Here is a 25,577-nt window from a genome sequence, read left to right as displayed (position 1 = left end):
GCCGCCAATGGGCGCGGGCTCCCCCCAGCGCGCCGCCTCCCGGGCTCGGCGCTGCTTGGAGGGGACAGAGGCCGGCGAGGAGGGCCCGGCCGTACCTGGTGCGGGGAGCGGGTAGCGACGTCCCTGCGAGCGGAGGGGAAGGTGAGTGGGACCGGGGGCTGGTGGGGGAGAGCTGGGCGCTGGGGAGCGGGGCCGTGGGCGGCGGGCGGGTGGATGGGGCACTTGGGCCCCAAGCGGTGCCACGTGGGTGAGTGCGGGAGTGTCGGGGTGAGGGGCCGCTGCCCGTCCGACCGCATTCTCTTTGCTTGGCGTTTCTTCCAGACGCGTGTCTGCCTCTTCGCTGTTCCCACGTGCCGCCCCCATGGCAGCGATCTACTCCGGGATTTACCTGAAGCTGAAAAGCGCCAAGACTTCTTGGGAGGACAAACTCAAACTAGCTCGGTTCGCGTGGATTTCTCACCAGTGCGTCCTGCCTAATAAGGAGCAAGTGAGTGCTTTTTAGTGGTGAACAGTGATGAAAAGTGAAAATACCGATGGCGGATTGCTGCTGTGGATGAATCAATTCTTAAAATCCAGACCTAGTTTTTAGCTAGCTGATAGCACTGTAAATATAGCGCTGGTTTTGGATTGTGATCAGCTCTGATTTCTTTGTCGTTACATGAAATGTTTTTATGAAAACGTATTGCAGGTAGCTTTAGCGCAAAGTCGTGCATTAGTGCAGTATGGAAGAAACTTTCTTGTAGAGAGGGTGGTGCCTGTGTTCTGTCTCTCAGAGTGATGAGAAATCATTGTCTTCAGAGCTGTCATTGCCATTGGTATTATGTCCAACACAGGACACTCCGAAGTCAGATGCTTTTGGCCATAGTTAAAAACAAGAACTTCAGGGTGGGAGGACTGACTGTAGCCATGTGTGTGTTCTCTGGTGCTCAGAACTTGTGCATGAGCAAAGAGCACACAGTGGATTCATGGACTGCTGCTTGGAAGGTGATTTGGTTTTCTCTTCATGAAACCCGCTGTGTGTCCTGTTTTGTTTTGACCCTGTTTCCTGAAGGTCTCTGCAGTGTTTCCCTGGGTTAGGGGTGTCTTGTCCTATTCCTCCAGCCCTGGTAGTACTGTGAGGTCTAGGGTTTGCACATCTGAGATCTGTGTTCTGGGTTCTTGTTATTTCAGTTACTTAGAATACTAAACTTAGCCATACACTGTAACTTCGGTTTTAGAACAGTATTTAGTAGATTTCAACCTTTTCCAGTTTGCACCTGTCTGAATTCCTGGGCCTGAATTTCTAGGTAGTGAATTTAAACACATGAAGAGAGGGATGTGAGTGGAATAGCAGCTGTCAGAAAGTGAAAACCAGCTGATTCTCTGACCACTGATTTAAAAGACTTCATTTGCTAACCGGTATCAGTTGTTAGAATTAGAACGTTGTCAGACTTTAGATGTTCACTCCTGAAAGCTGTTTTGGGATGGTACCTGAGAGCACAGCGCCAACATTAGGTAGAGTGTAAGCTCTTAGGAATTGAAACCTTCAGGGGCAGACTTCTCTGCTCACTCAGAGTCTGTTCTGCTTGGATGTAGCACAGTTCTCCAGGCACAAACACTAACTGTGAAGAGTTACTGCTTTTGTCCTGGTTTTTCTTGGGGGTTATTAAAGATTTATTAAAGATTTCTTGTTTTCCCTTCTCTTAACAGGTTTTACTTGACTGGGTAAGCCATGTATTGGTTTCAAACTACAACAAGAAACTTGAACTGGAGGATGAAGTTGTTGAAAAACTCTGGGCATATCTTGACAATGTTATCCATAGTAAAAGACTACAGGATCTCTTAAAGAGTGGGAAGACAATTGGTCTCAGTTTTTCAATTGCACAGGTAACTATAACTGTGGATATCTCGTAAAATTCTGCCTAGCAATATGTATCTTTTATAGTACTTGACTCTTTCTCACAGTGTCAGATGTTACATGAAATATGTATTAATCTGATAGCTTGCAGGACCTATACTGAAAGTTTCTCTATTTCTGTCTTGCAGTACAGTTTGTATTTGTGCAGCACAAAGGTTAAAAATGGCAGAATTAGTGAATGGCTGCAAAGGCAGTGAAAATGACTCAGAAAATGACCCTTGTAGTTTTGATCAGATTGAAGGGAAGCAAGAAAAGATTGTCTTTACGTGCAGAACTGAACCGTGAAGTACGGAGAATCGGTTGGATGAAATCTGTGCTTCAGAGACTTTATGCAGAAAGTGTGCCAAATTTAAACATGGTCTGGGTATGAAAACCTGTCTGGATAAAGATTAGGTCAGAGGTACAGGACAGGGTACTCTGAGCACCAAGGACAGAGGTGGTAGAGGGTCCAGTGAAAAGAATTTTAGGCTCTGTTTTAGTCCAGCAGTGTTCCAGCTGAGGAGATGAACCATCCACAATGAGTTGTAAGGAGACAGGTAAAGTTTTTAGCAAAATAGAGGCAGATTTGTAAGTTGTTATTGAATTTGTTTGCAGACGTTATCTGAAGGTGAGAAAAGGGAGCAAGTGAAAAGTGGATCAAAGGGAAAAACAGGGAAATCCACACAAAGTTTGAGAAAAGAAATGCAATATTATTTCTCTAGAAATGTGTATCCCTCAAAGAGAAAAGAGAACAGTCCTTCACATTCCAGATATCAGCACCAGAAACTGTCTTATTTTCAAATATAAAGATGACGTTGAGTCATGGACATTCTTACTAAATAAGCTTTCTGTATCAGAGCAGGGATGTGTATTGTGTGTGGGTTTGTTTGGAGCATGATTTTGAGGACCATTCAAGAAGGGAAGAAATCTGCCCGTACTCCATTTCTGCAGGATGAACTATTAGGATCAAGTATGGATAGTCTTACGCCGTTGCCAGTAGCGCACATGAGGGCTTCCTCACTCATCTGGTGCTGCAAACAAATGCAAGGACAGTGCAGCTTCTAGTTTGAGACCTATGATGTGAGAGGCCCAGCAGTAGCTGTTGGCATGTCCCCCTTGCTTGCAGCCACAGCTCACAGAAGGTGGTGTTGGTTCATTATGATGGGCTTTATCTTTGTATGCTAAATTGACTGGTTTTTGGGGTTTGTTTTTGTTCTTTTTTTCCCATCTTCAGGTCATAAACAAAAGGTTATTGGAGGCCTGTTCTGAAAAAACACAAAACATTGGCACAGTGCTGAGCTGCTCCAGTGGCATCCTTTCTACTCCTTCGCTGTCCATCATTTACACAGCAAAGTGTGAGCTTTTGGTTGATCTCCTCAGCAAGCTGTCCAAGCTGGCATGTCAGCAGCTGGCTTCTGATGATGCTGTGGGCTCCCAATTGTTCAGTGTCCTCCAACTTACCTTTGCTCAGTACCTCCTGATCCAGAGGCAGCAAACCAACCCAAACCGTGTGTTTGGGCAAGTGACAAGTCACTTGCTCCAGCCATGTTTGCTGCTGAGGCACTTGTTGACTGTGAGGAGCTGGACACAAGCAGATGATAACCATGTGCGTCAGCACCTGAGCCGGGACATACGAAACCAAATAGAAACTTTGCTGCAGGCTGGGTTATTTCAGCCTGAGCTTTTCTCATCCTACAAAGAAGAGCTGCTTCCAGAACAGGAACCCCAGGAGAAGAAGAAAGGAGCTTTGAAAACTCTTTTGCTACCAGTCAATACAGTGCAGACCAAGCTGGGCAGTGACTTGTGTGAATCTGCCCTCCATGGAGCAGTTGTGGCTAGTTCGGTGTCCCTGCTATATAAGCTCTTTCTGGACTCATACTGTAAGGCAGAAAACCACCTTGTGTGTTTCCACATGCTCAGCAGGCTTTTTGGCTGTCTCAGGCTCTCTGACCTACAACAGGCAGGGAAGAGGGATACGCTCTCCCCTGTGGACTGGAGCACAGAGCTGCTTGCTTTGGAACAGCTTCTGAACTTGGTGCTCAGCAATGATATATATAATGTCGCCAGTGACCGCATCCGGCACAAGGAGGTGCAGTTTGGGTTTTACCGGAAGCTAGCACAGATGCTGCTTACACACTCCCAAGCTTCCATCCCTGCTTGGTTCAGGTGTCTCAAACTCTTGATGTCATTAAACCACCTTATAGTAGAGCCAGACCTGGATGACTTGGTGTCGTCTTCTTGGATTGATGCTGAGGCCTCTGAGCCACGTACGAAGAAGCCGCAGGAGACTCTCATCAGCACCATATTCCAGACTTACTCCAAGCTGAGGCAGTTCCCACGGCTCTTTGAAGAGGTGCTGACAGTCATTTGCCGGCCAGCTGTTGATGAACTGAGGCCGCCCATCTTCTCTGCTGGCCTGACAGTAAAGCTTCGTGCGTGCCTCCTTGAACTGCCACCCAACCAGATTCTGGACATTCTGTGTCTCTTTGTGGAGAAATGCCAGACCCTTATCATTCCAGCTGTTGAAGGGTCAGTTGACATGGCCTTGAAGCTGATGTCAGTGTGCTCGGTGCTGCATGCTTTTCTGTTCAACATGAGGAGCCTGGATGATGTCACTCCTTCCCCTGTGGTGCTTCGCACTCAGCGTTTGATGGCAAACATACAGAGGGAAGTAACTCAGCCACTGATGGAGCTGCTGCAGGCTCCTAGGAGAGAGGAAGAAAAGTCAGAGCTTTGGCTAAGAAAGGCCAGTGACGCTGCTCTCCTCCTTGTTTACACTTGGGTTGAGGTAGACACTCTGTTTGGTTTTAGCTGCAGTAAATATGTGTCTCCAACAGCTGAAGTTGCTGTTACTGAACCTGCTGCAAGGCTCTGGGGCATTTCAGCTTTCCTGCCTGGTGTGAAGGAGCAGTGTTGGGGGAGAGTTATGGAACTTGCAAATAGTTTTGCCTCCACTAGTAAATACTGCTTAGAACTGCTTGCACTTCAGAAAATGAAGATGATGTTAATGCAGACTGAAGCTGACTTACAGGCCTTGCAGCATGCTGCAGCTTTCATCCTGGAGTCTGGAAGATCCACCATGAGCAGAGGAGAATCTGAACCGTGGGATGGAGATATCAGCGCGATAACTGAGTTTAGCTACCCCACAGCACACTGGCACCTCGTCGTGTCCAACCTGACCATCCTGTTGCCGTATATTTCCTTAAAAGATGTAGAGTACATTGCAAATGTGCTTCTAGAGACACTGATGTTGGCCAAAGCCCAGGAAGCTGCCATGGACCAGGAGCCTTTCATCAGCATTGGAAAGATATCCCTTGGTTTGATCCACAGCTCTCTTCTACCAGAAATGAAGGTCCTGCACTGTGCTTTTCTGACCCATCTTATTCATCAGTTTGCTGTGGTGCTGCCCACTGCTACCAGGGATTCAGTAGATCTGCCACTTCAGCAGCTGTCTGTGAGTAATATTCCTTGGCATGAAGAAATTCTGGCTCCTTGCAAAACTGTTGACCCCTTGGAAGTGCCATCAGAAAACAAGCTGCAGAAGGATGAGCTGAGCTTGTCTTGGAAAACACTGGAGAAAGTTGCCCAATGTATAGTATTGTTAGCAAAAAATGGCTGCCCTGTCATCCTGAAAGAACGCCAGCTACAAAGATGCCTGGGTTTGCTAGAAATTGTTTCTCTTCTGAAATTAGACAGTTTTCTTCCCTCTGACTGTACTCGGTGTTTCCTGGTGCTGCTGTCCCTGCTAGTTAATACCAGGGCTAGTGTCTCTTGCAGCAAGTTGTTACTGCTGAAGGTTTTAAGTACTTGCCTCCACCTCTTGAGGTGCCTGCAAGCTGGCAGGAATGCCAACTCTGTTTTTAAGGTGTTACGTGCCAGCGATGTTCTTGAGGCTGTCATGACCTCCCAGCTTACAGCTAGCAAATTCTTCACTGATGTGTTGACTGGTGTTCCTGTTTGGGCACAGTATGTCCAGGAAGTCCAAGAGTTTTTGGACAACTTTCTTCAGATGATTATTGAAAGAAGACAGAGTGTGAAGCTCAACTTGGAAAAGTTCATGTCTTTCCTGGTGAGCTGCAGGCCAGACACAGGTGCAGCCAAAAACAAAGACTGGAAAAACTGGAATCCTGCAGCTGAGCAGTTACTGCTTACAGCATTCACCACACTCTGTCATGTCGTCACACTGCACCTCCAGCAGCTGCCAGAAAAGAAGCTGCATTCTGTGGATGTGATGTCTGCTCTGTTGGAACCAGTAGTTCTGCAGATGGTCAGAACTGTTGAACACGGTCTTCAGAGTAACACCCCAAACCAGCTTTTGCCTGTAGCATTCATACCATCTGTCACTACTCTCCTCAAAGCAGATCTGAGCCATCCTGTCAAGAAGGACTGGCAGAAGGAGCCCGGTGGGTTTTTGGAGTGGCCCCGTATTAAGCTGTACCAAGAGTTTTACTCTCAGATACTGAAAGAGCTGCCCTGTGCTGGGAGTAATCTGCAGTTCCTTCAGCCTGCATTGCAGTTCCTGACCGTCTTCTGCTCCGTGCCAGAGCTGTATCATGGAAAAGAAGCTGCAGTCATGGTTGTTTTTGCTATAAGAAAGCTTCTCTCTGGTATGAAAACTCTTTCTCCACCTCCTGTGCTAATTCTGTTAGTTAAAAGCCATTTAGCAAAGCATACAGCTTCTTTAAAAGTCTGTATCTCTTTACTTGTGTTAAAACAGCAGGCTTTTTAAAATGCGTAACAGGAAAATTTTCAAGGAGGCAATATTGTGGTACCTGGACCACAGCCACCATCTAATTTGGTAGTGATCTTCTGATGGATGTTAACATCTTAATAAGTTAAGGTCCTGAGTTACTCGTCCCTGGTAGAACATTTTGAAAGTAATTGGAACATGGTAATACTTCTGGATGTAGGGCTGAAGTGCAGTGTCCTGCTCGTGTAATTGGTATAGTAGGCACCACTGAGGCAGCTGATTTGCTCCAGGTCAGATCTTACAGTAAAGTACTCATCTGCTTTTGTATCTGGTAGGTGAGTTTATAGAACAGTGGAAGTTACCTCACTGTTAAGGATGCTGAACACTATGTGGTAATTCTGATAAATTCTGTGGGATATTGGCAGGTTGGTTCCTTTATCCTCATCAAATAAAGAGCCAGGGCTGGAGATTACATGAAAAACCTCTGCTGCCAGCTGTGGGAACTAATGGCTCCTTTATGTTGCCTCATTCAGAAAGAGAGAAGAACACAGCACAGGTGTAACTGTTCTCTTTGACTTCTTCAAACTGTTGGAATTTGTCAAACTTACTGCTGGTGTGCTCTAGTGCAGTGGTCTCCAAACATTTTTGATTGCACATACCTATCATTAAAAAGAAACTAAAAAATTGAACACGCAGCCTGAACTCCACTATGTACATTACAAAGCATACATACAGAAAATGTTTAAAAAGCATGAGATAAAGATGAAATAAACACTATTTAAAATATTTTTTAATATTTGTTAAAGATATTTTACTTGTAATTCCTGCACCCCAATGAATTGTCTTGTGCACACCCTGTGGTGTTCACACCCTACTTTGGGGACTACTGCTCAAGTGAGCTACAGTCGTGATCTCAGTGTTTGTATTGCCATTAAATAGTCATAAAAAAAGCTTTATGCTTTTGTGATTTGTGATGGATCTCTGGCCACCATTTGTAGAAAAGACCTGTGGCTTGTTTAGCCTGCTCCCTTGGCTTGTGCAGCTGCTTTTGTGTAGTCTTTCTGTGTTATTGAAGACTTCATTGGTACGATGACTGCTCTGTGAACCTGAGGGTAGGATATACTTGAGATCATCAAGTCATTGTACTGGTGTGGAGAGAGTTAAGCAAAGTATTGAGCTCTTTATGTATAAGAGTGTTAAAAAGGTACCCACAGAGCTATTTTATTTTTGGTTTGCTGTGTTCTTACCTGTGGAAGTCCTTGTCTGGGCAATTGATGGCTTTTGTCTCTTGAATATGCAGGTCCTGCAATTACAACCCAAGTGATCCGAAGTATGGAGATGGAGCTGACAGAGGTGCTTGTCCAGGTGCTGGGAAACTGCTCTGCTGAGGAGTTTTATGCCATAATGAGGCTGGTGCTGCAGGGACTGGAAGTGAGGAATATTTGGCAACAGAAGGCTAAAGTAAGACATGATCTTAATATATTGTCAACTTCCTTCTACATGCTGCTGTATCTTGAAAAAAGGTTGTTGGCTGAATGACATTTGTTAAACATTTTTTTCTTCTTTGTCTCGGTTTTGGAGACAAAACTTTGGGAGGAAACACTCTGGAATGAGTGTCTCCTCCAAAGGGAAAAGGGCCTCCCCTTTTCCTCCACCAATAAGACAAGTGGGTCACAGCAAGTGAGAGTGGAAAAAAACCCCCAAACTTTTTATTAACACACAAACAAAACAGGGTAGAACAGGATAAAAAAACCCTCAAAATACAACAAATTCCCGGGGAGGGAACAGACACATGGGCTTGGACCAGCCGGGGCCACCCCGCAGGCTCCCTGGACTGGCAAGGGGGGAAGGGAGGCAGTGAGGCAAGGGGAAGGAAAGGGAAAAAAAGAACAAGAAAAAAACCCAACAGAGCCTTTTCCCAGCTAGCTGGAACACAAAGGAAACCCAAAGAGCAGCACAGCGCTCCCGGGGCACTCCCTCCCGAGCCCTGCCGAGCCCCAGAGCCCCCGAGCCGCCGGGCCCCGTTCAGCTGCCCCGCACTCGGTCCTGTGGCCCCGGCCCCGGGTCCATCTTACAGGCACAGCGTCCTGGGCATTGAGCGGGCGGGTAAGGAATAAAGCGGCTTCAAAACGTCACCCCAGGACATTCTTCCTGCTTTATGTTCAGTGATCAGGTCAAATTAATTTACTTGTATAAGGGCTTGGTGACTGCCCTTGGTGACTTGGTGACACATTGCTGTGTTCTGTATATAGACTGAGAGATGGAAAGATCATAGAAACCTACTCAAAAAACTTTCTGTTCAGCTTAAGGACTCAGCAGTCTGGATTCCATGTATTGTCAACAGAAATCAGACAGCTGTGGTGTCTCAGGCCATGCTGAAAGCTCTTTCCTACTTGCTGCTCAGAGCTCTTGCACAACAGACACCAGCGGTCAGTGTTTGTCTGTGGCTCTTTTTTACAAGGAAAAGGCACTTTTAGAAATGCTAGCATTTTTAAGTAAAACCAAAACTCTACCTTTTGATACTTGTTGCTCTAAAGACTACTCAGCAATAACCAGATACCACTCAGGATCTTTTTAAATTCTGTGCCTTTCTTCAGAGCAGCTTAAGTACCAGTGATGATGTATGGAACACTTTTGGCAAAAAAAGTCAGCTGTATGCTCCTTAGAAAGCCCAGTGACTTGAGAATGACACTTGGATTAAACTTGCGGGGTTATCTGGCCCTGTCTTGTTTGTCAGAAAGAGACGTGGATGTGCTGCATCAATTCTTGATGCATCTTTTTGAAAGTGTGTCTGGAATTCCTGAACTGCACAGATAATTCCTGCCACCTGAATGTAGCTTGCAATATGCTTCTTTTATTAGTCTGTATAAACAACTAGCAAGTAAAAAAAACACGGCTGCCGAAAGCAGCATTCTTAATTTACAGTGTACTGTATTGCCTCTGCTTCCCTCTGTTATCTAGTGGCAGTTGTATGAGAAGGCTTTCCTTTCTTAAAAGTCATGTAAGCCTTTCTGTACAGTAGGTTGATTGTGAAACAAATGTGGCGTGAAGTACATTTGGGTCAGTGCTGCTCAGTGTATTGAATTCTGTTGAGCTGCCACTTACTTCACAATTTCCAAAGAGAGGTATTGGTGGGAGGCCTTTCATGTGTCAAGGCTCTGGTAATGCTCAAAAGTGCCACTGGCCTTGAAAGAGCTCTTCTGTACTTGAAAAGAGCCAGTGTGCCTTGTACCCCTGACTGATGATCCGTCTGCTTTCTGCAGGAAGTATTGTCAGCTGTTACGCTAACCAAATTGTTGCTCAGCTGTCCATTAAGTGGAGACAAAGAGAAAGCTTTCTGGTTTGCCAGCCCTCAGATAATCACAGCTTTAGCTGTAAGTATCTCTTTATTGTAACTTCATTACCTACTCCTCCTATTTGTTAGAGTCTCTAGCGGTTACATTTAAGGTGCACAGAGGCACACAGGAACAAAAACTAAACAAATCAATGCCAGATTCATCTGAATGTTTTTGTCTAGACTCTTTTTCTCCTCCTTCCTCAAGTAAATCTCTTCCTGTGAGTGCAGTGTGCAGATCATCCATTTCTTATACACAGTAATTTTATGGAACTACACCATGTAATATGGAGTTTGGGAGAAACTTGTTACACTGCAGAGTAGAGAGTCTGTCTCCTGTCCTTCCTTCTGTCTAAAGGAAAAGGTAACTGTCAGCCATGGGTTGCAGCAGAAGCCAACAGCAACAAAACAAAAAGAAAAAAATGCTTATATAAAAAAGTAATTATATAAATTTACTGAATTATGAAAGGGAACCGTAACTGAAACTAATCAAACCCAAGTTTCCTGTCCTTCATTTGTACAGCACATAAATCTAGTGATGTAGGTTTGTCTTCTCTTGGGATAATATCTCTAGGCAAGAATTTATCAAAGATTGGCTCTGTAATGCCTGGGAGTCATAAGCTTGCAGTTTCTGCCCTTTTTGATTGGTCTGCAGGCTTGTAAAGGAGTGAACTGCATCATTGCATTCGTGTGAAGAGGTGCAAAGAGGTGCTGGTTTCCAAGGGGCCTGGGAATAGTTACTGTTCCAGTTACGCTCACAGCAGTGTTTGTTTGAAATGCCTCATATGCATCCTCACTCAGGGCACAGTTGCATGAAAATGGCTCAGGTGCAGGAGTCTCCCTGCCAGTCCAGCTAGCACAGGTCTAGTTTCACTGATTCCAGTCGGAGCATTAGGGTTCTCTGGTGTTCCAACACTAATGATAGGTGGCTAATGCATTTCTCCATGTCTGTTTCCTGTCTTGTAGCTGCAAACCAAAGAGGCCTGTCAGGACCAGTCACTGATTTCCGTCATAGTTGTACCTATTCTAGAGACTGTAGCAGCTCTGCTAAGACAAGGAGAACGGGTTCTTGTGAATCCACATCATGTATCACTGGCATTCAGCATTCTCCTAACAGTCCCTCTTGATCATCTGAAGACAGAAGACTATCGTGGTGTCTTCCTGGGGGTCCATGAAGTGCTCTTTTCTATTGTGCAGTGTCATCCAAAGGTACATCTGGGAGGGGGTGGGAGGAGGGGAAAAAGGCAGAAAGAGCAAAACAGCAGTGATAAAATTTTTTTAGTATGGTTTTGAAATATTTTGTCTTGTTAGCATGAAAGTGTGTTGTACTGCTTGTCATTTAAAAGGCTGGGAACCTCAAAATCACATAATTTCAGTTGCTCTCCTGCTTTGCTTGTGCCTGCATTGTTGTTCTTTAACAGTGGATTGCTTATGAACATCTGATTCTAGGTTAGGAAAAAACATTTCCTTTTTCTGTGGTTGATCTCTAGAAGCACAAATGGCTCAGGATGCAGAATGAAAAGATAGTTTCTACCCTCTCCACTCCCTTTACTGTGTAATCTCAGATGTTTTTATTTCGTGTCTTTTTCAGGTGCTGTTGAAAGCAGCACCATCTTTTCTGAGCAGTTTCCATCGTCTGGTTGTTTCCGTCATGCATGAAGGACGTCAGAAAGGAGACAGAGGTACCACGTCTTTCCCACCTTTGCATTATATATATATACACTGTAATTTTATATACTCTGGAAGAGGAGATGCTGAACAGGGCAAATTCCTCAAAACCTAGCTATGACATTGAAACTGTCAGCCCTGTCTGTCCTTTATGTAAAATTTGGGATGAGCTTTGTGGTGTTGTGGGCTTAGGAAGATAACTGGGACTCCTGTGGAGCTGCATGCAGACAGCATTGCTTTTGGTGAATAAGTTAATCTTCACTAACTGGCTGGCAAGTAGGCAGGAACCAGTAAGGCTTGCTGTGCTCAATTTCTGCTCTTCCTATCAACCCCTGTGTCTGGAAGCATGGTGGCTGCAAGCTCCAGTGATGCATGCTAATATGTGTGAGTTATAATCCCAAATCAATGCTACTAAATGGAATTTCTTGAGACTGGAACTGTGTTTACTGTGGAGCTGAGTTGTCACCATTCTATGCTAAATATAAAGCCAGAACTCTACATATCTGAAGCATCAGTTGGGATTAGATGATATATCTGTATGATCAAGGATTTGGAATAAGTGTAATTAAATATCCAAAGAGGAAGTGGGAAAAACATACTTCTTACTGGAAGTTATTAAAGAATTTACAGTGTCAAAGTAGACAAGTCAAAGATGTTCACAATGATTAAGATGGTCTGGACACAAATACCCTCTCATTAATAGTGGTGAGTTTTGAGACAAGTTGACTTCATGGCCTGGAACTGATTGTATCCCAGCTTTCTGCCTGTGCCATGTTCGGATTTATCTCAGCTGCTATGGTGCCCACAGCTGTGGGCAAATCTAAGTGTATGTATTCATTGTAGAGGAATATATTAGCTGAGGCTCCATGATAGAGGGAAAGGTATGTTAAACTGGTGCCAGACTTGGAGAATTCTCTTGCTTCTGCAGTATGTTTCCCTAAGGCAAGGGTCACAGGAAGCTTACCAGGTACATGGCATCGTCAAGTTGAAAAAGATGCTGTTTATCTTCGCAGGATTGTTCTGGTTTTGTAACAGGTAACATGAAAATAATTTCTGGCTTCTCCCTTGTTTGTGCTAGCTCTCTTCATTCTCTGCCTACTGAGGTAATTCTCAGCTGGTCTCACCAGTCTCACTTTAAATATCTCCCGTGATGTAGCTTTTGCCGCCATATTCCACGTAATAGATCTCATCAGAAAGCTTTCTTACCATGTTGTTTCTAAGAAATGTCTTCTGATTTTCTCTAGGTAGGGAATACAATTTTCTTGTCTCCTTGTTCTCTCCTCCACAGTGCTAGTTGGGACTGAATTGTGGAAGGGACCATAACTGCTGCTTTGAGCACTTCAACATCTATAACGAATAATTTTTGCCTTGCAGTGCACATGAAATTGGAATCAGTATACTCTTACAAAATAGCCATTCTAAGAGATGTATTTTGTGTGTTGTATGGGGCCTCTAGCTGTGGCTTGATAGGAAAAGATGATAAAACGGGCAAGCTGTCCTTGGTCTCATGTAGTTCAAGCATCAAGACTGAGTGATTCTTTGGGGTTTCTTTCCTAATGTTTTTAAGCCTCAAATGCCAGACTGCATCTCGCTTTGTGTTTTAGGCAACACGGATGAGTTTGAAATGATACTGAAATGTGCACACTTGGTGGAACGGATGTATACTCACATTGCTGCAGAAATGGAGGACTTCACTGTGTTTTCTGCTTTCATTGTGGCTCAGTATGTGACTGAATTGCAGAAGGTATGTTCTCATCTATCTTGAAAGTGCCATAGTACTGTGCTAGCTTTGGAGTTTCTGTTCCAAAGGCAACTCTGTTAAATTTTGTAAAATTTGTGAAGTTACAGAAGTTGTTATGCCTCATGGAGATGCAGGTTTGATCCAGACTGTTATACTGAGCAAGAGTTCCTGAGAATGTTTCTTTCCAAACTCCTGGAAAATTTTCTAAAGGCGTGGGCTGTGTCTTTTTTTTTTTAAGATAAAACAATGCAGTGCCCATGTACAGAACTGCTTTGCTTTCATGCCATGTTGGGTATTGCTTTTCGTCATAGAATCATAGAATGGTTTGGATTGAAAGGTTGAAAGATAACCTTTAAAGGTCATCTAGTCCAACTCCCCTACAATGATCAGGGACAGTTTGAAATAAATCAGGTTGCACACTGCCACATCCAACTTGGCCTTGAATGTTTCCAGGGATGAAGTATCCACCACCTCTCTGGGCAACCTGTTCCAGAGTTTTGCCACCATCATTGTAAAAAATGTCTTCCTTATACATCTGGTAATAAAGTTTGTCTCCCAAATAGTTTTGTTGTCCAGGACTGATAGCAGTTAAGGCCCTATCTGGCAAAGTAATGGTGGAAAATTCTGGAAAATATCTTGCAGTATGGTCTAAATGATTAAGGGAATAGAAAAAATGTTACCAAGTCAAGAATTATTAGCTTTTCCGTAATTCTGTACCAAATCCTTCTGTACCAAAGATACCATTCTGATCCTTACTGAGAGCAACTACTTCTGCTCTTATGGATGCCAGAGCCAGATCAGTGTTTTCTGTCATCTGGAGGTAACTTCAGCTTGTCATTTTCTTCAGCCCAATATACTTAGATTTCACCAGGGTTTGAGTACTGCTTGTGGCACAGGTACCTGCAAATTGATTATTTGTGGTTCTGGCCTGGGCATGGGCTGAAATACAGAAAGGAATTTTAGTCTTTGTTTTTAGGCCCTCTTACAAAAATAAAAATATCCTAACTGGTGCTATGTTCCTGAAGGATTGTGGTGTAACCAGTGTAACTAACCATGGAGGTTATTACAGAGGTTAAACTTCGCTGCCTTCTCTCATCACCTTTTTTCTGTCTTTTTTCTTTTTTGGCGGGGGGGTGGTGGAGCAAAACAATGGGAGATGTCAGATTTCCTGGTTAGCTGATTATTGTTTACATAGTGAACATGATAGTTCTGCAGAGGGAAAGTTGTCTGTTAAGACAACTTTTGTTCCCTTTAAACATCTCTGAAATCTGTAATCCGGTCATCACTGAATGTAAGTCTGAAAGCCTGACTTGAATTGTCAAACGACCTTTTTAAGTTGAAAGGACACTTGTCTCTGTATTAGCAGGAGCACAAAGTCTCATGAGACTTCTAGGAAAGTTTTGTGCAAGATGTTCACTGGGAAATGGAAAGTGATGGATGATTGCTGAAACCACAGATCAGTAATGTATGCATGCAACCTTTGGGCGTGGAAGGGGGAATTGGTGTAGTGTGCCACCAGACGCTGTGGCAAAGGAGTGTTTTCTGTCTGACAGAATAGATAGATCACAAGTAGGTGATGATTTATTTGCTCGTTAGACTGGTGGGAATTGATGGATATCAGAGGAAGGGGAGGCCTCAGCATGCCTGTCTTAAATGGAGCTTGTACACATCTTTCATGTTGCTCTCCGGAGGGAGAGAAAAACTCTTTTAACCATTCATCTCTTCCGAGTGGCTTTCTGCATGTGATATGAAGACCCTGAGGGTCCATCAAAGATAACTGAGAAAAACATGTTGGTAGGTTTAACTCTTTACATGGGCATTTGCACACTTACTGAAACCCTTTTAAGGGTCTGCAAACTAGAGCTGGTGAAAGCTACTGGCCTAAGTAGTCACTTACCCCTACAGTGGTTGTGCAACAGCTCCCTCAGTGCTTCCTCTTTATACCACAAATTATTTTGTATTAATCTAGAAAGATTCCTTGCTGGAGTGGGTGGCATCTCTTTCATACTGTTGACAGTGCTTTCTGCTTGTTGCCTATGAGCTGTTGCTTAATTCAGCAACAGTGAAATACCTCTTCACACATTTAATGTCTCACATCAAGAGCTCTATAATGCTTGACAAATTGGTTGTGCTAACTGTATAGACCATAAACCACTTACAAGTATAATTAACTGCCAGCCAGTAGTGGCAGCTGTTTAAATTTGGTTCTGCTTTCCATGGTGTTACTGGTGTTTATAGGAAACTGCAGAGCAAGAATGTACCAAATAAGGCATGGGTCCAGATGAATTTGTGGTGTGAGGGGTGCAGTTCCATTAACTGCAGCTCTGAGATAGCTACTTATCCCAAGTGGGCCATCTGGTGCATATTGTCAATAGCTGTGGGTTTTCCTGCCCTGTTCTCTGCAGTCATTTCTCTGCCCTAGGAAGGGAGAGCCCAGCCCAGTGCATTCACTGGGAGCTGTGATGCTCAGCTGTTCTCCAACCATATTGCACAGTGTAGGGAGAAAAAACATCTGTTAAAAACAAACCAATTGATCAACTGACAGAGAAGGGGAAAATTACAACCTCTTGGACATGCAAACACTTCAGGGTCGCAGATCTTAATGAAGGCTTATGTGCCTTAATGCCTGCTATATGTTTCTCCCTGCTATGTTAGTGGATCTAACAAAATATATTAGCTATTCCACATGTAGGGCAGAAAGAGAGCAGGAGCCTGTCACAGTGGTGAGGAGTGCACTTCATTAGCAGAAAGTTTATTAGTTGCCTAAGGAAGAAAGAAGCCTGAATTTTAGTGACAGCTTTTGATGTAATTTTCATTAGGCATGGAGTGCAGAGGCTGACATCTGGAGGCATAAGGCTAATTTTGGGATTCAGCAAAGATAAGACATGGTTCTACAGCAAAAATAACGTGAGGATGCCAGAGGCTAGCACTGTCTTGGGCAGTGAAGTATTTAGCAAGTGATTTGTGAGCACCGGACAAATTTCAATTAGCCTAGAGCAGCAGAGGACTCCAGAGGCAGCACTGCTGTTCCTGGTTGTAGTGGGGGTTCTGCTGGTTGTGGGGTTGAGCAGAGGTAATGTCGGGAGCAGGGCGTCGAGGCCTGAGTCATTTCTTGTATTCCTCCAACTTTCTGCATGACTTCAGGCAACGTGCAGATTAAGGAAATATACATCTCCTGAGCTTTTTGAAGGCTTCTTTTATTAAGTCGTGCACATTGAAGTACTCAGGAAAAAATTGTTAGATAAATATCAAATTACGAAGTGATAAGTTATAATTGTTTGACTACCCAATGTAAATGAGAGAGCAGCCTAAAGGAAGTGCTCATTTGTAACTGACTTACTAGTATACAGCCTGTAGGAGACATACAGAATCTACTGAAATGTGTAATCCAAGGCAAGTATTTTAGGGGTTTTTTAATTACAGTTGTTGTGCAGAGGAGTGTCCATGTGATTCCAGGATGATTAGTGTCTTTGCCACTGCAGCAATGTGTATAGTACTCCTGTGGATTTTACTGTAAAGGCTGTGCTTGTTTTGCAAAACATGTTTGCAAAAATCAGGGAAATACTGCACAAGTCAAAATCTTGGATTTTATCTAATGGTCTGTTCCAGATGGTCTCATGCAAAGGATAACGTTGTCAGCATTTAATGTGCACTGACTGTGGAAACGGTGTTTTCTTGCCTTTCTGTCTTCAAGTTTAAGGCAATTTTGTTCTTCTTGTAGGTGACTTTGCACCCAGCTGTGAAGACACATCTCACAGAAGGAATATATCACATCCTTGACCTTTGCATTGAACGGGACATCAAGTTCTTGAATGCATCACTCCCAGCAGGCGTGAGGGAGGTCTTCAAGGAGCTGTATAATGATTACAACCACTACCACAAAGCAAAAAAGCAGGGGGAGGAAAAGTACACTGCATGAGGAATCCTGCCTGGTGCTGCATGATCAGTTATGAACCGATCTTGCAGCACTGAGAAGATGCTCAGTTGCTGTTTGGTTTGGGATGACCAGTAAGATCAAACCTGAGGAGGGTGCTAAACATGAATTGCATTTATCCCTATACAGCCAGCCTTCATAAGGGGGAAAAAGGGAGATGGGGAGGGAGGATGTGCTGTGCTCTTTGGTCTGGTCCTGTGTTGTGCCACAAATGACAGAACTGCTGTGCCTCTGCTGGCCCCTGGTGAACTCACTGGGAGCCCTGGGGAGCTCACTGCAATTTGGGAGCAGATGTCAGGCTTCAGGCTTTGGCACATCATGAATGCTTTCCTGTGGAAGCAACAGTCTGGTCTAAAAGCCAGTAAGGGATATAACCCCTGCTTTCGCTTACATGGTAAGCAGAATTAAAGCAGTTAAAGTGCTTATTTTTGTACCCTGTTATTTTACATTTTGTAGCTGAAGAAATTTGTCAGTGTTACACAGCTGTACAGTAGGTTACTGTGCAAAACTGCAGAAATAACAGTAAAAAATTTGAAAGATTGTATCTCTTTGTTTGATTGGTTTTGCTGTCCAGTCTAGCCCTGGGCAACCTGGTCTGACCTATTGAATTTCCTTCCCAACTGTATTATCTTCTGATCTCATGATAATCAAAAAGACTGGACTACCTGGAGCTCTGGTCAATTTACTGTCATTAAGCAATTACACTTAGTCATCTGAGCTGTGATCACTCTGTGTACAGTTTTAGCTTGTGACAAATGTTAATTACCACTGTTACTATCTGAGACCCTTTTTGGTCTAAGCTCAGCCTTGTTGCTTTGCATTCACTCTAGGTTAAGAGTAAGGCCTAGACTTCTTGCAGCTCAACTGACAGGAAGCTTTATCAAGTTTTATCAAATATCTCCCTTTCATTAGCTAAATGATAGAAGTTTATTTTCTTGAAAATGATAGATACTAAAGATGTAAATTTTTATGTAAGTGGTAAAACAGTCTTCACACATACATGCAGGTAGTAGAAAGAACTCAATACTTTCATAGGATTATCTGCTTTAATCCATAGATAGGGGGTGGGCAGAGGGAGAATGGAATGTGGCTTGCCACTTTTCTGAGTCCATCTGCCTTGTAGCAAGGTCCAAAGGATGAAGTTTGTCTGGAGCAAGAGATTCCATGTGGCTCAGATGAGGGAGGTGAGCAGGGCTGGGCTAAACTTCATCCACTGGACTGGGCATGACCCTCCTCTCCTCCTGAAAGAGCATCTTGGAGAGCTTTGGTACTGTGCAAGGGCTGTTCAGATGTAATAGTTCTATGTTATCAACACTGTTCTAGCCACAAATGCAAACCACAGCGCCATATAGGCTGCCACAAAGCGAGTTAACTCCATCCAAGCTGGATCCTGTGCACCACTGGGCCACTTCTGTATTTTGTTTCATGTGGGCCAGCAATGGGAAGGGGGAGTTACTTCTGCTCCACCAGGAAGTGGGACAGTGACATAGGTCCCAGAAGGGAAACATGTATGAGCTGGGGGCATCCAAAGGGGTGCCAAAGAGGGGAGGTCTCCAGGGTGGAGGCAGTTAATACACTAGGAAAACAAAAGGAGGTTTTGAGCACTGGGAGAGGATGTGGAAAGAACAGCGAAAAAAGGAGAGCTGGGTTTGGAGTGGGGGAGGAAGGAAGTGAGGGAGGAAGGAAGTGAGGTAGCATCTCTGGCGTGTTAAGTGTCAAGGCTCCCCGATGTAGCTGCATGGTTGCAAGCCACACACCTAGCTCAAAAGCTTCTGAGTGTAGACCACAGTAAATAGTGTTAGCCAAAGGAGGTAAGCGAGTTGAGCTGAGATTCGTTTTATTTCATTAATACTAACTTTGTAAACGTTACCAATTTTAATCTCTTGGCTTGGAAATGAAAATGTGTAACTGATTTAGATGTACAAGGGTGATGGAATTAACAAACCCCCACTATCAAAAGGACGCAGTGCATGCTTGAATGAATGAAAATTTGAAATCCTACCACAATTAAACCTTTATTTCAAACACCCTGTGCAACTGCCACTTATCCCACAGCCCTCCTCCTTCTCCATGCAAAGCAGTGGAGTTCTGAAGCACAAAGCAGCATTTCTGTGTAGAAGTGACAAAGGGGTTAAAAGGAAGGCTGTCTTTCACTTGCTAATCCCAGGTCTTTGTCCAGGATCTGCTCCGGATTTTTTTTTAGCTGGAATAAATTAAATCACTGGCAGAGGACCACCTGCTGAGAAAGCAGGCTTTGTACTCCCGAGATCATTCCCACGTGGATGCAGTGTTGCTCTGTTGTCACACGGTGGGGCCATGCTGCAAGGGTACAAAGCGCCGTCTGAAACCAGTTTGGGAGCCCTTCCTCCTAGGCTGGGTTAGTTTACGAGCTATGAACATCAGGAAGGTAAAGGCTTTGGAAGAAGCACCATCTCAGGGGTAAAGGCCGGCAGTCGTGACCTTTGTTTCACTGGAGCATTGCTTTGTGTGAGTGAATCTCCAGGCCTTACAGGCTTCTGCAACAGATATTCTTGGCCAGATTTCCAATTGTTGATGCAGTGCCTCTCTTCTGAGGGCTTTTCTTGCTGCAGCACGGACAGAAATACCTCTTGTAGGCAGAACTCGGAGGCTGGGATCTCAGCGTCCTGCTGGCTGTGCCACTGGCTCAGCCTGTGACTCTGCGTGTGGTGTTTGGTACTGGTGCATGGGCAGTGCCCAAGTCTGCTGTGCCAAAACTGGCTTAAATAGCAAGGAACAGGAAAGGCAAGAAGAATAGTCAAGGCCAACAAAGATCATGCTGGATTTATTTACCCTTTATTTTTGTGTAGCTGCTGTGAAAATCAGCTGATTTTTCTACTTACCTGGTGGTGGGGCTTAATACTTGATTTACCTTGCAATTGTGGATAGAAATGTCAAAAAAGATGATGGTGTAAGACGTTAGATATTGTCTTATTTATTCAAAAATTGGTTTTGCTGATCATACCTTCTGGGAAGAGAAAATGTACTGAGTACTTTCCTTTAAGCTTGAAATGCATCAGTAGCTTCCTATTTGTTTACTTCTTGATGCAGTTCTGGAGCTTCTGGATAACAGAAGGCTCCATCCAAAGCTATCTTTATGGGTTAAAACATAATAATATGAATAAAGGAGTACTTTGAGAGATTTCTGTACCATTATTACTGAACCATTAAATGTCTCCAGTGGTACAGTTTGTTGATGATACTGAACTGAGTGGGGAAGTGAACACTTGCGACAGGAGAGGCAAGCTGCAGGAAGACCTGGATATGCTGGAAGGCTGGGCTAACAAAAACCTTGTCAAGTTCAACAAAGACAAACACAGGGTCTTGCACCTGGGAAAACATAATCCAAGAGTCCAGCACAGCACAGGCTGGGATCTGTCCATCTGGGGAGTAGCTCTGTGGAAAGGGACATGGGGGTGCCAGTGAACAACAGGCTCAGTATGGGTGAATGTGGGCTTCTGTGGCAAAGAAGTCCAATGGGATATTCAATCCCATCAACAACTGCATCACCAGAAGAGAGAAAGAAGTCATTTTCCCACTCTCTTCCGTGCTTGTCAGGCCACACCAGGAGTAATGTGATCAATTTTATTCCCCGCTATGCAAAAAAGGTGTGGACAGGCAGGACAAGGTCCAGGGAGGGGCCACAATGATGATCAAATGACAGGGAAGTCTTCCATGGGAGGAAAGGACAACTGGGTTTGTTTGGCCTTGAGAAAATAAGGTTTAGGGGGAGACCTTATCACTGTGTTCCTGTATTTAAAGGGTGGCTACAAAGATGAAGACTCCCTTTTTACAAGGAATCACATAGAAAACACAAAAGCTAATGGTAAAACTGAGGGCATTCCAATTGGACACAGGAGGAAAATTTTTCACAGAGAGAACAATTGGCCATTGGAGTAATCTCCCCAGGGAAGTGGTGGATTCCTCAACACAGAACAATTTAAAATTTTTTTTTCATCTAAATGACTGCTTGATTTTTTCAATGAGAAACATACAAAAGTGCCATTGTAAGCAGTACTGACATTTGCTGCTGAACGATCAGTGATGTATTCTGCAAGTAGTCAAAATTCCTGAAAAGGAGGAGGCTCCTGTTACTGTACCTACCCAGTAATATTTATGTCACAGACAAATGGAAATGAAACCTGTCTTGCTATGGAGCAGTACTCACTCATCTGTATTCACACACCTTTTGTAAAAAATGTGAAAGTTGTTTTTTTTTTTAATTAACTTCAAAGTCTGGAAAATTTGTGAAAGAAAGTGTGTCCCGGTGACCTCAGAAATTTTAGTCTAGGAGAGCCCTCCAGCAAACCTGTTGGCAGTTCTTCAAGAGAATCTGTGAAGAATAAATAAATGCCCTCCAAGTGCCTAAGCTGTATTGCCATCTCTTGGATACTGACATTTTTGTACCTATTTCTGAAGATGATAGCAAACAAAAATGACCAAATCAGTTTTGTCTTTTGTAGGAGTCTTCTAATGCAAGCATAGAGTGGCAAGAGGTACAGGCCTGCCAGTGGTGAGTGCTTGGTCCTTTCTAGGTGTAGACTTGTTTATGTCAGGAGAGCTTTATTCTGACATGTGCTTCTGAGGTTTCTCTTTTAATATTGGTGGAGACCAATTTCTGCCCCAGAGCAATTGTCATTATTTTAATTACATTGTTTAGAAGTTGGATTCAGAATTGCTTCTTGAAAGAAGTTCCACAGATGATCTGCTCTGAATTAGACATCTTCTTGTGGAGGCTGCTGCAGGGCCTGGACCCTCTTTTCAGCTGGGAAGTCACTGTAATGCTTTTTCAGTTCTTCCCCACAACCAGAGGACAGGGTGTTTTTGCTGATAGCTGGCAGAGAGGATTCGGAAAGCAAACAAAGAATAAAAGGAGAGGAAAATCAGGGACAGGTCCCCTGTTGATTCATCCATTCAAGTTTTCTGTTAGGTTCAGGTATCCCTGCTTTTATTTTTACAGCCTCTGTTTGAGGGATTGGTTCTCCAGGCTTTCACAGAGCTCTGCTGGGGCTGCTCAGGAATGTGCACAAAATGGACACATTGCTGGCTTAAGGATGACGACCATGGGCTGCTTCTGCTGTAGGAAGGGAGAGAAGCAAAAGAGCAGGAATGGAGGTCTAGGATGCATCCAGTCTATTGTCAAGACTCTTTGCTGAGATAGCTTTGTTAATGATTTGATTTTGGGTAGGAGTTAGCAGCTTCCAAGACAGAAGGAAGTTTCTGGTAGCTGAAAGGAGAGCAGCTTTGAAAACCAGGCTGTTCCTGATTTTCAGTGCGTCTTAAACATCCATTGCTTTATTTGGTGTGCTCCAAGCAACTAGAAACCTTTCTGGGCAATGGGCCACCACGTGTGCAGTAGTGTGAACTATGAGCAGGCACTCGCTGTCCCTGCACACTGCCAGGTGTGAGAGACAGTGGGTGGGAGAAGAAACAACATTGTAGGAAGAAGTGATTGATTTGTGTTTAGTTTTTTTATGCCAGTTTTAGAGCAGCACGTGGGAGTTCCCTCCAGTAACCCCACAGAAGAGTATTCTTGGGTTTGGGGTTTGTTAATATCCCAGGAAAAGAAAGGAAGAGTAAAAGACCATGTTACCAAAAAAAAAAAAAAAATCAGAATTTCATGTTGGGGCATAAGCGGGCAAATCCATAAAAGACAATTTGATCAATACTTCCATTGGTAAATTATGTGGTCTGTGCAAACAAAGCCTCAGCTTTATCAGAGAGTGTATTAACTCATGGAGGGAAGGCTGATTTATCACACTTCATCCAGTAATTGTCAGCCCATAATCCCCTGAAGAGAAAGTAGCCATCCGTGCTTATCACTTGAGGAGAGACACTAGAACAAACAGATGCTGATTTTAGCCTGGCAAGAAAACATTGCCACTTGAGCACAGCTGGTCTGCCCAAATGCTAGTAGCTGCTGCTTGTTCCTGTTCCTGAGGCTCAGGAGTACAGCTGATTTTGAGCACCCATGGCTGGGAGTAAAGCTCGGGGCTTTGTGGTGGCTTTGGTGTTGCACCTGCTGCAGGTCACCTGTGTGCTTTGCTTGCTGAGGTCTTACCTTCTCTGGCTTTTGACACAGACAGGAGTCTTCCCTGTAAGAGATTTGTAAAGTTTGCAGAAATTTTAATGCTCTGTGGGTATCTAAGGGAACTGAGTTGTTTTTTTTTTTTAACTGCTACAGAGATGGGTGATACAGCATTATTTAGCTGATCCACAGTATCTCCAGGGATGACCAGAAAATATGTTGACTGACTGCATAATTTCTGCCCCTTTCGTCTTCTTACCAGGTGTATGTGAATCTTGCTGTTGCTTTAGTGTGCATTTTACTCTTTTCTAGGTTTTATTGAGATTGTTCAGTGTTTTCAGGAGACAGCTATGCAAATGTCAGCTGCTAGTACCTGATTTCTTCAGACTGAAATTTAAAATATGTCCATGAAAGTTTTCATAACCTAAGCCCATAATACTGAGAGCCTAGAGTATGTGCCTCCTGGTGCCACATGCAAAGGAAGTGTGACTAAGAAACCTGTTATTAGCAGCTTGTATTTTGTTTGTGCAGTGACATCTAAGGGACTTTCTAAGCAACTTATTTTCCCTTGCTGTAAAGGAAGATTTCTTACTGCGGCAAGAGGCAAATCTGTTCTTCAGATCTCAGCCTGTGCCGTATTGTCTGGATGAGGAGAAACCTGTGGAAGAGAAATAGTTTTGTTCCTGAGCCATGGAAACTTCACCAGCTGGAAACCTCCTTTGACCCACATGCCCTTTCCCTGCAATAGCACCACTCCTCTGATCCTGTTTTTGGAAGAGGATATGTAGCTGTGTTGTCTTAATGCAGGCAGTATCTGGAAGATGGGCTCACCTTTGCATCCACATCCAGGATGTTGAGGAGGAGTTGTGGCATCTTTTTTCCTGCCACACTGTAGCAGTGGTAATGTTTAGAATTAGTTTCTGCACATGATTCCTAGGGACTTCAGAGGGCAGAAACTTGCCCTTAGAGCTCCCAGCACTTTTCATCTTCAAAGTGCATTATAATCATTAATACATTAATTAGGCATTCTCCCCTTCCATTCTGCTAACTAGATTTATTAAGCTGAATGTATTTATCTTTGGGCAGCTTCTACAAGCAATTGAATGAATAATTTTCCTAATAACTTTAATAGCAAAGACATGAAAAGGAACAGGGATGATGAGAACAGGAAATCAAGGCAAATAAAGCTGTGCTACGAAAGGAGAGGAACAATTTGATTCTAGGTGTAACTCCACCTACCCCTGCAATTCCCAGCTGACAGCTGTGTATCCTTTCTTGCTTCTGTCTTCCCTAAGCTACATGGAATTGCACATCTATGTAACATTTATGCTAGCACACACAGATGCAAAAAAAAGGAGGTCATGGATGACTGGGATCTGCAGAAAAGGAGAACATGAAAATAGCTTGCAGTTGCAAGGTGAAGAAAGCCTTTGTGAATGTTTGACTTTTACATATGCTTGTATCTTAGGTGTTTCTATGAGAGCTGGTATAATCTAGCAGAGTGTTCCACAGTGGGTGAGCTGCAGGGGTGGAGGAAGGTCATGAAAGACTATGTCAGGGAGTTTAAGGTGTTGAAAACTGTCATCTAAAGCAAATGAAATCCTGATTTCCTTCTCTGTCTTTACCCTTCAAGCATTGTCAGTTGTGCCCTCAAAGCACACACAATATACGATGGGTGGTTGTTACAATACACGTGCAGTTTTGCTCATACACTCACAGTAAATGTTGGTGGAAGGACACAAAAGATTTTCTCAGAAAAAGTACATGTTCCCAAAAGTTCAAAGACTTGTTGACTTAGTGGCTGGAGTGCTGCGCTGTGAATTTAGTGATTTTTTTGCAGTGCTCTGCCGTTTGCCAAGTGATTTCACCTCTGTCTTCTTCCTGTCTTGTTTATTTAGATTCACAAGCTTAAGACCAGGAGGGACTGCTAGATCATCTTGCCAGACCTCTTGTGTATCACATCATAGTCAATTCAGCTTGATATAGTTACTGCTGTAGTGAACCCAATAACCTGTGGGTGGTTGCAACATATCATCCATGAAGCCAAATTTTTGACATTAAGCTCTTCAGGGCAGGAGTTGTGTTCTATCCATGCTTTAATTAGAGATTCTCAGCAGTGCTATTAAACCAATATTAACACCAAGTAAAATAACACCAAGAGTAATACCAATAATATTAATTTTAATAAAATCTATTAATATTTTATTGGTTGAGTTTTGTTAGGTTGCTTGTTTTGTGTTGAATTTTCTTTATAACTGTGAAGCCAGACACTATATATGAACCGTAGC

The 25,577-nt window shown here is 43.6% G+C and overlaps 1 protein-coding gene across 1 annotated transcript; it reads left to right on the top strand.

Moving 5' to 3' along the window:
• Positions 1-52: 52 nt before the first annotated feature.
• On the top strand, positions 53-17,787 carry URB2 (URB2 ribosome biogenesis homolog). The gene is made up of 10 exons (XM_069010251.1): positions 53-141; positions 322-487; positions 1,690-1,866; positions 3,111-6,483; positions 7,867-8,027; positions 9,830-9,940; positions 10,867-11,109; positions 11,492-11,582; positions 13,173-13,312; positions 17,031-17,787. The coding sequence occupies exons 2-10, from the start codon at positions 362-364 to the stop codon at positions 17,226-17,228; spliced, it is 4,620 nt and encodes a 1,539-aa protein (XP_068866352.1). The 5' UTR covers positions 53-141; positions 322-361; the 3' UTR covers positions 17,229-17,787.
• Positions 17,788-25,577: the final 7,790 nt, after the last annotated feature.

This window comes from Aphelocoma coerulescens, chromosome 3 (assembly GCF_041296385.1).
Source record: "Aphelocoma coerulescens isolate FSJ_1873_10779 chromosome 3, UR_Acoe_1.0, whole genome shotgun sequence".
NCBI lineage: Eukaryota > Metazoa > Chordata > Aves > Passeriformes > Corvidae > Aphelocoma > Aphelocoma coerulescens.
Note: the sequence above shows the minus strand (reverse complement) of the source record. Positions and strands in the feature narration are given on the sequence as shown.

Coding starts and splice junctions, on each gene's coding strand:
- URB2 (XM_069010251.1), top strand. CDS start 362: ATGGCAGCGATCTACTCCGGGATTTACCTGAAGCTGAAAAGCGCCAAG. Junction 488..1,689: donor TCCTGCCTAATAAGGAGCAA/GTGAGTGCTTTT, acceptor TTCTCTTAACAG/GTTTTACTTGACTGGGTAAG. Junction 1,867..3,110: donor TCAGTTTTTCAATTGCACAG/GTAACTATAACT, acceptor TCCCATCTTCAG/GTCATAAACAAAAGGTTATT.